Source organism: Anarhichas minor, unplaced genomic scaffold (genome assembly GCF_050575085.1).
Source record: "Anarhichas minor isolate MPS153535 unplaced genomic scaffold, ASM5057508v1 ptg000030l, whole genome shotgun sequence".
Classification (NCBI taxonomy): Eukaryota; Metazoa; Chordata; class Actinopteri; order Perciformes; family Anarhichadidae; genus Anarhichas; species Anarhichas minor.
Genome location: NW_027466476.1, coordinates 2,937,869 through 2,948,721, shown reverse-complemented (window position 1 = coordinate 2,948,721; position 10,853 = coordinate 2,937,869). Strand labels below are relative to the sequence as shown.

Genomic DNA, 10,853 nt, shown 5'->3' with positions numbered 1-10,853 from the left:
TTACTCATGCACGGCGACTCTCAAATGTAAAAAACAAAACTAAAACATAGTTACAGCCAAGACATTAAAGATCAGCTGTGACACGTATGTTGGATCAGGAGACGGTGAATGGTGGTGACATTTAGAGCAGGATGCTCTCGTGACCAGACAAATCCTTTGCCTCACAGAAAATGCAGATATAATAGAAATATATCTATTAATAATTATATATAGAAATCATTGCATTTAAGTGTCTGCTCAATTAGCTTAAAGCATTTGCTAAATGCTGGAAGGGCATTAACAGGTGGTACATATAAAAACACATGGACACTAAAATCTGTATTTATTTAATTACACAGCCAATTGACTTTCAGTCATATTTTTAAGAAGAGTATTGTATGGAGGCTTGTTTTTAGTACCACAAATAACTTACGATGCCAAATGTTTAAACGTATTTAATATTTTGTCACTGATTGCACATTTTACAGCAATGCCACCTTACTGCTTTGAAAGAAACTATAATATGAGAAGCTGGAGTGTGTGTTCCTCTGAATTCACTCTTAACAGTGTTGAATGTGAAGTATTCACACACCAAAAAATTACATTCAATACAAAAAACACAAAATGACTAATTCAAAAACATTCGTCGACTTCCCGTCCCATATACTTCCACAATTGAACAATAACTGTAGTGCTTTTGAAGACAGGCGTGTAGTTTTTCCACACTGTGACAGGAAGGTTGACTCTCATTGCAATAGCCCACTCTTGCACTGCTCAGAAATATTGCACAACTGTTTGTTGTTGACTTTAGTCCCACCGTCCCATTTCTGATTCAGGTACATAGTTAAGTTAATAATTTCCATACAGAGACAAACACATGACTCTTTTTTGTGATCTCTGTCCTTTTCTGTGTCCATCCTTGTTCAGTTACAGAGGTATTCACTCATCAGAGCTTAAAAAACTGTTCTGTTGTTGCTGCTCAGAAATGGTCAATTCTCTCTGCTCTCTCTCCTCTCTCCTCCTGTTGGTTCTCCATAATTTGTGAAGGTCTGCAGGCGTCTGTGGGGGCCTTTGTGGAGTTTGAGTCTGGGACCTGTTTTCTCTCATTGTCTTCATAGCTCATGTTATCATAGATATGTCTCATGCCGTTTTTCAGCTCCAGCTCCTGGTTGGCCTTTGCTTTCTCCTGCTGGAGCTGCAGCAACACTGCTTTATTCACACCAGGACCTGAGAAAACGAAACATCAAGATGTGAAAAAAATGTATCCTGTTTTAATATACAGTAGTTCTTCAAACCTCTTTGTTGCATAAATAAACAGGCAGATACAAAGTACATACCAAAGTAGCTGAGCAGCACAGGGAGGAATACGAGTCCGTGAGCCATCCCCAAAAGTGTAATGACAAGATTTAATCGGAAGAAGAAGATCTGAATGAGTTGTGCTTTGGCAAATGCCAGCACAAGGATGCCCGGCAGGTTGGTCATAGCAACACCAGCAAACACCTAACGAGTACAAAACAAATACATATATATATATGAAACAAATATAACACCTGTTTTTGTATGTGTATATTTATACAATCAACTGTGTGTGTCACTAAAAGTAAATTTTTATTTTTCTACGTGACTGTCGTGAGCTGCTATTTATCTTGCAGGATCTGGGTCGTCAGCTAATGAGCAACACCTGGACCTGGTGTGGTTCTGGCTATAAAGACTCACCACCTTAACATGGAGTCCCCTCCCTTCCTTTGCTGACACGGCTGCTGTTTGGTTTAGCGGCAGATAGTTTCACATTACTGATTACAGACTTCCATGGCTGGTTTATTTATTGTTGCTTTATCAATTTTAACTCTTCTGATTCTTCATTTGTGTTGCAGTGTGGAGGTCTGTAATCAGTAATGTAAGCATGTTTGGATGTGTGAAAATGTCTTAAACAAAACTTTAAAAGCAACCAGGTCAGCAAAGAGAGAAAATGGACTCCATGTTAAGGTGGTAAGTTTTTATAGCCAGACCCAAACCGGGCCCAGGTGTGGCTCATCAACCGACGACCCAGATCCTGCAAGACAAAGAGCTGCCAGGACAAAGACCACAGTGGATCAGAGAGTTCTTCACAGTGAGGGATTAACAGTGTTCACTTACCGCACTGCCCATGTTGGCTGTAGCCTCCTTAGCTCGCTCGACATGTGTGGGTTTAGTGCTGAGTGCAAAAGCTCTTGTCATATGAGACACAAACTCCACAGAGATTCCCACCGCCTGCAAAGAAAGAGAATGTAAGGACCTGGTGAACAATAGCATCTTTCACTAGGTAGGAACCTGGTGAACACCCACACTTTTCAAACTCCAAACCTCCAATTTGTAACACAGGCTTTCTGTCATAAATCTGAAGTCTCCTAGCCCAAGTCAACATAACCCCGTCACCATGACGTCTTTAGGATTTCTTTATTTTTTTTCAACTTTAAAAAGCTCCCTCTAGAGAGACTGGAGACATTGTACAGCTGTCCTCACTGGATGAGTAGTGCCCCTCATGACAAGCACAACAAGCTTAATTTGGACAATCGGTGGAGTGTGTCTTTAATCCCCATCACAGACATGTTCTTACCGTGACCAGATTGATGAGGGCCACTGCGTTGTAATCGATGCCCCACAGTGTCATGACACCAACGGTATCCACTGTGATCATGATGATGGTGATCAGGTTGAGCAGACCAGAGCGCAGATCCAAACCCAGCAGCAGACAGCACACTACGAAGGTCGGCAGCAGACACAAGGAGATGTTGAAGAGTCCCTCTGGCACAATAGTCAGGTACTGCTCATAAAATACATTAGTCACCCTGGGAGAAGGAGGGAAGAAAAATATTAGTCAGAAATGACAAGACTGCATACGTTTAATGACAATCACCACGTCAATAATGAAAAGAGCCCACAGAGTTGTAGAAGCAATACTGGTTCTTGTAGAGGAGGGAAGATTAGATGGAGTGCTGGAAGTAAAAGTACATACGTGTAAGGAAACACTTCAAAGTCAGGTGAGGTGCCTGGTATTTCTCTCATGCCCATTGTGATGTTGTGGGCCAGCTCTCTGGCCTTCAGCAGTGCAGCAGTGAACTCCTGAGAGTTGGATAAAGGTGTGTGGTAAGCCATGAACCGAGAGGCTAGGAACACGGGGGAAGAAAAGGTTCACTTACTTCACCGTTTCCATTAAAAGATTAAAAGAGCTTTAGACTGCTTTAAGATGACTTACCTATAATTTCTCCACTCTGATCTTTCACCACAGCTTTGTCATAGGCTCCAAGACCACTGTTAAAAGGGTAGATAAGCAGTGAGAAAGTTGTTTTCATGTTCTATTGTTTTTGTGTATAATGTGCACATGTTCCACTAGCATACACACCCTTTGGGGCACTGCAGGTCAGGCCTGTTAGCCAGAAAGTCAGGGAGGAAGCGGTTGAATTCTTCCACATTGGGCCTGAGGACGCCATCTGAAGGATTACTCATACACTTTTGGAGACAGAGGAAAGGAGCTGTTGAAACATGGAAACAGAGCAGGTGTTAATAAAAGAAGGGTAATGTCTTTCATCATATCAGGAAATTCAGTTAAGAATGTGTATTAATGTGGTGATTCTCACATTCGCTTGCTGGACAGAACTTTCCAGCATTTGGACCGAAGGAATACAGACGACAACATCTGGATCCAGGGTTCAGCCAATCAATGAAATCATCCACCCAGGAGTTAGCAGGAATAGCCAAGTAGGATCTACAGATCACATTGTCAGTGGGTTAAGGAAGGCAGGAATATAAATGTTCGTATTTCAGAATAAGACAAGTATTATTCTAAATCTTTCTTGTAACCAAATCCCACGAATAGAACAAAAACAACAGTGTGTTTGTCCGTCCATTAATACTTACTGAGATGTAAATAATGTCTGTATAATAAAAATCAAGCTACAGTTGGCAGCTAGTTAGCTTAGTTTATCATCAAGACTGCAGGAGAGACAGATCTGCGTCACAACTTATCTGTTTAGTGGAAACATACATATTATACTGCAGAATACAGGCATAAATGTAGTACTCTACGAATCAGCCTGACCATAACCACAACACAATGGTTTGAATAAAACACAACCAGTCATTTTAGGGGATTTCTTTAGGTGTTTGCTCTCTGGCCCGATCAGTTAGAAGCACCCTTTATCTGCTCAGAGGCGTTCATGTAACCAAGTTCATCATTAACTGGTCTGATTGGCTAGTATGTAAGAGGTTGCTACTCTGGTATCAGCAGGTTCAAGGATCTGTCAATGAAAAATACTAACGTGAAGGACAAAGGGAGAGAAACACTACACTGAACTGAGCAGAGGAACTGGCTGATGTACTATAGAGTTTAGCTGAGCGGCCACATATTGTTAATACTGTAATAAAAAAAAGGGTGCTTGTCTAAAAGCTTATCGTTTCTCTTGTCCATATTAAGAAAATTAAGAAACTCACAATTCAGGGTGGTTGGTGGCGTACTGGATCTTCTGGGTGAGTGAGAACTGATCGCAGCCCACGCTGGAGCAGGTTGCATTCATGCCCGCCACAGTGGTGAAGTCAAAGCCCTTTTTTGTTACGAAATAAACAGGGACTCCAACTTCAAAGTATTTGTACAGATACTGGAAATAGTCCAGCATATAAGAGCCCTGCACCAAAAACAGAATAATCTTTGTAAGGTTAAACTGAAACAGGAGTGTGCAGGCATTCATTTCTATATATTTATGAAGCAGTGCTTACTGACCTGAGGCATAGCCAGCTCCTGATCCAAACCCACGGTCACATTAAACATGAGAAATATGGACCCACAGAGCATGAAGATGAAAACCACCATCTGAAGAGAACACAGGGCAGAATGTCTTCAACAAATATCCAGTTAAAGGGCCTTGGTGCATGATAAGCAAATAAATGTTTTGTGAGAACATGAGTTTATGTTCAGTTTGCTAGATTTTATGTCAACGCTAACTAATTAAAGGTGCAGTGTGTAGGATTTGGCGGCATCTATCGGTGAGGTAGGAAATCGCAAACAACTGTAACTTCTCCCGCGTGCCAACCATAAAGGGGAACTACGATATCACGAAATGCGAATGGCCCTATCTAGAGCCAGTGTTTGGTTTATTCGCTCTGGTCTTCTGTAGAAACATGGCGGCTGGCTCTGCAAAGACGACCTGCTCTGTATGTAGATATAAACAGCTCGTCCTAAGGACGTTTTCTTTACTCTATAACATTGATTATATACTAAAGAAAACATATTTATTTGATCATATTCCATATCTGTCAGTAGATGCCCCTAAATGTTACACACTGGAACTTTAAAGGTACACCAGAGGTAACGGGTTGAGAGTAACTGTTTTATAAAGTATAATCTAATCTCATATCATAGTTTAAGGGTTAGTAGCTTTACCACTATGATCCTGGTGTAACAGTGCAGTAGGACTGGGGCGTAGTATTTCCTCATGAAGGGCAGCAGGAAGCCCTCGTTTGGCTTTTTGGGACGCTGGGTTGACACTGTTACACAGCAGAGCACTTCACAGCGGTTGTTGTCTTGACGCCGGGCGTCCAGGGACAGCAGCGCCACAAAGGCTGTCATCTGGAGTACGAAGTCCATGACTACGGCCAGAGCAGCGTACAGAGCAAAGGACTTCACTGCTGGCATGGTGGACAAGGCCCCTTGGGTAGCAGAACAGACACAGTTAGAGATTAACACATCAAATTCAATGGTCCCTTATTACACACTGTATGTGCACAGAATTGTATTGCTTTGCTCATGTAGTTTGTGCAAATGTTCCTACCTAGAAAGAAGCAGATAGACTCGGAGAGACTGCACAGGAGCATGCTGGGAGCTACGTTTCCAAGGACACGACCAATCTGCTCCTCTCTCTTCTCTCCGGCCCTCCGCACATCTCTCTGCGGAAAGGGATCGAAGGGTAACGTCACTAAAAATGATATACTTCTCTTACAGAGTCAGCAGCACTGGACATGTATTGTGCACACAAGTATACACACCTGGTACTCCAGAACAAAGATGAAGATGTTGTCAGCTCCAACAGCGAGCACCAGGAAAGGCACGACCTGCAGAATGATCAGCGAGGAGGGGATGCCGATCCAGGAGTAGAAGCCCATAGAGGCCAGGACAGAGCAGCCGACCACCAGTATCCCACCCAGACCCACCAGGAACTTGGAGTCCACCTATAGTAGGCAGAGATAATAATCCAGATGCACATTGAACTCAGTGAATCCTTTCTCTGCACCATCAATTTTGCTGTATCATGCCTTCTGTATTGTATAACTTCACTGTCACCATAAAGATAAGCGCTATCCCAGCCATAATACTGCAGTCTCTCCCTATTATGTATGTGATAAGTACTGCTTTATCAGTTTTACTGTCTTGGTGGAGGCTTAGCCAAAATAGTGGACCGACGAACCGCAATTGGCAAAAAAAAAAGCTGAGTAAAAGTGAAATATTGCATTATTACAAAACATAGACACTACGCTCTGAAATCTCACCAGTATGCGTTTCCATGAAGAGTACTCTCCTAGTGCCACAGAAATGTAAACAAAGATTACAGCATAGCTGATCATGAAGATGGGGATGTCCTCTGATGTTGTCCGATTAATCTCATCCTCCAGAGACCTCTGTAGACCGAGGGGGAAACCAGAGTCAGGAAAAGAATTATGGACATAAAATAGAGATGGTAGAGAGGAGGAAAGAACTCAACATGCCCCTTAAAAAAAGCTGTGACAGCAGAAAAATGCACAGTTGTGAATGTTTTTGTTATGTGCCAGAGTCCATATTCTACTGCACCTCTGCCATGTACGCAAAGGTGAAGCTGCATGCTGGGTTCTTCTGGTAGGCCTGGACAATTTTCAGAAACTCTGTCTCCCACTGCATTGCCACTTTGTACTTGGGGTTGTCACGAGCGTAGTTGTTGAGGGAGAAGGTCATGATGAGAGCCTCGGCATTGGTGAAGTCGTCATCTGGCAAAAGCAAGAAGAATAATGTTCAAGCCTTTCTTGTGTTTATTGTACAGCTGTTTTTCGTGTGTAGATGATAGTGCCGAAAGTTACTCACCCTCATAGCCTCCCACAGCCAGAAAGGAGAAGACGGGGGCTCCGTAATCGGCCATGCAGCTCATACGTAAGTCAGTGATGTCTTGGAAGGACAGGGGAGAGCTTGAGAAGCGATGGAAGAAGAAAGGGCAAAGTTGTGTTAAAGTTTCTGAGCAATCACAGATCGATCAGTGTTTTTCCTTTTTGATTTGAAAGTCCATTTGATGAATCCTTACTTGAGGCAGTAGATTACGTGGTCTCTCCAGTCCACCTCTTTGGTCACTCCCAGCTCTGTCATGTTAACCTTAGCGCTAATGTTGTCCCGGCTGTTCTGGAAGTACTGTGGCAAGCTGTTGACTGCACAGTCCGTCAGGGCGGGGTTGGATGGGTTCAGTGGTGCGAAACACACATCCTTCAGACTCGCTGTGCGTTTCAGATCCTCTGACCAGAACTCAATGTCCTAAAGAGGGCATAGAAGAGGCATCAGAGTGTTAAAATCATACATTGAACTTTTTTTTAAACGCTGTCAACTGTGTCTTTGTGGTGATTATGTACAGGTGCTCTTTGGAGCCTTCATGTGTCCTGTGCTTATTTAATCTTGTAAAGGATTCATTGCATGGGTTGAATATGGTCTCAAAAAAGTATAAAATGCAGGTCTTCTTCAAATACAACCTAAGGCACGCTAAGGTTTACAATACCTTTATTTTACATGGCAATATGAACATAAAACGACGCTGACTAATGACCAACGCGCAGCGACATTGGTCTTCATCAGGGTTATTGTCAGCAGCTTGCACACTGTTACACTAATCAGTAGAGTGGGAGGGTGGTTCTCTATCAATGTAGAAGTCTATTGTTCCAGAAAAATAAGTGATACATCATCAATAAAGAAGAGAAAAAGGGGGAGACGAGAGAGAATAGTAGGGAAGGGGAATGTGAAGGAAGTGACGGAAAGAGAGAGGAGATGAGGGCAGGGTAAACCTAGATTAGATACGATGTAATGTGACTATTAAGTCAAGGTGGTATACTCTCTTTGTGTACACATGGTGACTGTCAATTTGGATTCTGGTCTCTTTACCCGGATTTGTGTCTGGAGCTCCAGGAGCTCAATGATGAGATCTTTGGATACAATTCCGCTGAAGTTCTGCGGTCCAAACAGCAAAGAGTCGTAAATGTGGCCTTTTCTGCCTGGCGCTGTCAAGATCAGCTGGTTAGTCCTGAAGAAAGGGTCAAAGTGTAAGTCGTGGAAGTCTTTCTCCTGTCGGGCGCGGCTGTTTGGAGCAGACCACAGCTCGACTGGGTCCGTGGTGAGCTCGATGGACTTGAGGCCAGCAGAGAAAACAGCCACGACTACAGCCGACAGCAGGAGCACCTTGAATAAAGATAAAATATGAACATATTAATACCATCTGGCTGACAACCTTTTTTAGACAGCAAAAGTTACACAGTATTGAACCTTTCAAGTAAATCAACAAAGCAGATGTCTGTATCAATGCCTGATATTATGTGTTCTACGTTTGCTGGTTAAAAGTACTTTGGTGAAACTAACCGTGAGAGGATAAGTGGCCATGAGGGTTCCCCAATGGCGAAACTCTAAGCTTAGGAAAGCTTGAGCAGCCATGCTGTTCCTGTCAGCACAAGTCACCTCTGACGGATCAATGACTTGCTGAGTCACATCGTTACTGTTCTGATCTTTGCCTTTTCCCTTTCCTTTCTCTACGTCCTTTTTTTTCTGAAACCTCACCAAGTAAGACACAGAGAGGTAGAAAATGAAGGCAAACATCAGGAGACAGAGCATGATGATAGAAATCACGAGGAATCCGTCTGCCCCCAAGAGTGTGAAGGGGCCGGGCGGCACTGGAGGAGGTGGCATCCTCGGGCACGACTCTTGGCAGTCCTGGCAGGAGCAGGCCTGACTTCCGGATGATGTGATCTCGTTACACTTCAGAGCAGGTCCATTGTAGGGAATCACACCCTTGGGTAGTCCCTCAGTGTCTCCTTCTTGTATCAGTTGGAAGTCGATGTCCAGTGGAGCCAGGCCGTTACTGGAGTCTCCCTGGAAGTCATACCAGCGTTGGGGGTTGCACAGCTTGGCACCATACCGACCACACATGGTGGCGATGGCGAAGCCTCCTGTGGCGGGGATCCTGACATTTTTGCACGACTGGAAGGAGCTGTCTGCGAAGGCGGTGCTTAGGAACGCCTGGTAACCTGTCACGGCCTCCCTCGTCTCGTTTTTGATAGTGACGTTCATCACCGTTGCGACTTTTACTATCTGGCTCTGGTCGGGGCTGCAGGTGTTGATGCAGTGCAGGTGGGCAAAGTTCTCAGCACAGGAAGGGCAGCGGACCAGCACCGCCTTGGACAGGGTCAGACTCATTTCAAGGGACGACAACTGTTTCATGGAGCAGCAGGCGTAAGTGTTGCTCTCTCCATGGTCCAAGATGGGGCACACCTGCAGCGAGAACAGGAGCGGTTTAATACACTGACAGACTCAAATACACTTTGAAAATGATTTTATAAGAATAGACAAAAAAGACTTAAGAATAAACCTACTCTACCAGGCTTTATTCAATCCTGTTCGTCACTAAAACGCTAAGCAGGATCTACAGACCTGTTTGAGCTTCCTGTAGTGTTGCCCTGTGAGGGCTCGGGCACGGCTGTAGTCTAAACAGGGGACAATAGGAGGGAGTAGAGATCCTCCTACTGACGGGTTACGACCACACTCCTCATAGAAAGCGCAGTAGCCCGGCTCATGTTGGGCCTCTGACAGCGCCTGCACAGAAGAAGGATTTATCAAAGAAGGGGAAATCACATTGTGCTGTATGTAATTGAAGAAAAAGGCACACTTGTGACAATTCGAGACATCTCAACTCCTTACATGTATCATAATTAATATCATATTAAAGTAAGTCTTGCATGATATTCTTTACTTACAGTTACATTTTTTTAATTTATAAACTAGTAAAAAGGACAGTTACTTATCCATTTTATCTGAGGAAATATTTATATAACAGACTATAGGTCTTTGTTAGAGAACACTTCTCTAACCTTCGCTTTGAATCAAAGACGTGACAATACACTTTAATACCAGTTTTGCTTTGAACTTTAAGGTGCTTTACTGCTGAAACAAATTCAACCGTAGTCATTTTAATGAATACCGACATGTATTCCTCTACTTTTCAATCCCGGTCCCAGACCTATAAAATGTTAACGCTGGAGTATGAAGACAAAGCAATGTGAAGTTATTATGCTGTTGACTGAAACAAGTGTACAGTGTTGAGAATACAGTTACACAACTTAGTCACAGGTTCCTAAGAAAAATGACCGCACCAACTTACCACACAAGACAGAAAGGTGATCAGGGCTGCGACACAGAACATGATTCCAGATTTTTTTTTCAGCACGGGAAGAGTCAGGCTCCACAAGTACAGTATGTAATTGAGTGTATATAAATCACTTCTGCCCTGTTGGATGATACATCAGAAAAAGTAAGACAGTGAGAGACAGTCTCTCTATCGTCTGTCCGCCCGTCCAACAGTGATAGGGTCGGGGAAGGAGAAACATCATGATATGTACAGGGTCATCGGTCCTGTGATGTCACACCTTTCTTATCTGGTCTGATGCGGCGGCTGGCCAATCACAGCTATGGATGACTAAATTCCTGTCTGATAATGGGAGGAATTTCGATAGGGTTGCTTAGGAGATCCGAAGCAGCAGTGAGAAACCACAGGAATCTGACATAACAACTGCACCCAGTTCTTCACTTCATATACACTTACTCACGCTCTGCCACTTTTGGCCCATTGAAG

At 43.5% G+C, this 10,853-nt stretch overlaps 1 protein-coding gene across 1 annotated transcript; it reads right to left on the bottom strand.

The window, feature by feature from the left end:
• Positions 1-958: 958 nt before the first annotated feature.
• On the bottom strand, positions 959-10,424 carry npc1l1 (NPC1-like 1). Its single transcript, XM_076104985.1, has 21 exons — positions 10,383-10,424; positions 9,656-9,817; positions 8,591-9,496; positions 8,120-8,413; positions 7,278-7,501; positions 7,064-7,164; positions 6,797-6,969; positions 6,499-6,627; positions 5,998-6,180; positions 5,784-5,898; positions 5,396-5,661; positions 4,736-4,825; positions 4,450-4,640; positions 3,597-3,724; positions 3,362-3,491; positions 3,215-3,270; positions 2,975-3,125; positions 2,576-2,807; positions 2,116-2,229; positions 1,317-1,479; positions 959-1,206 (listed from the first exon to the last, which is right to left on the bottom strand). The coding sequence occupies exons 1-21, from the start codon at positions 10,422-10,424 to the stop codon at positions 959-961; spliced, it is 4,098 nt and encodes a 1,365-aa protein (XP_075961100.1).
• Between the last annotated feature and the right edge of the window lie 429 nt (positions 10,425-10,853).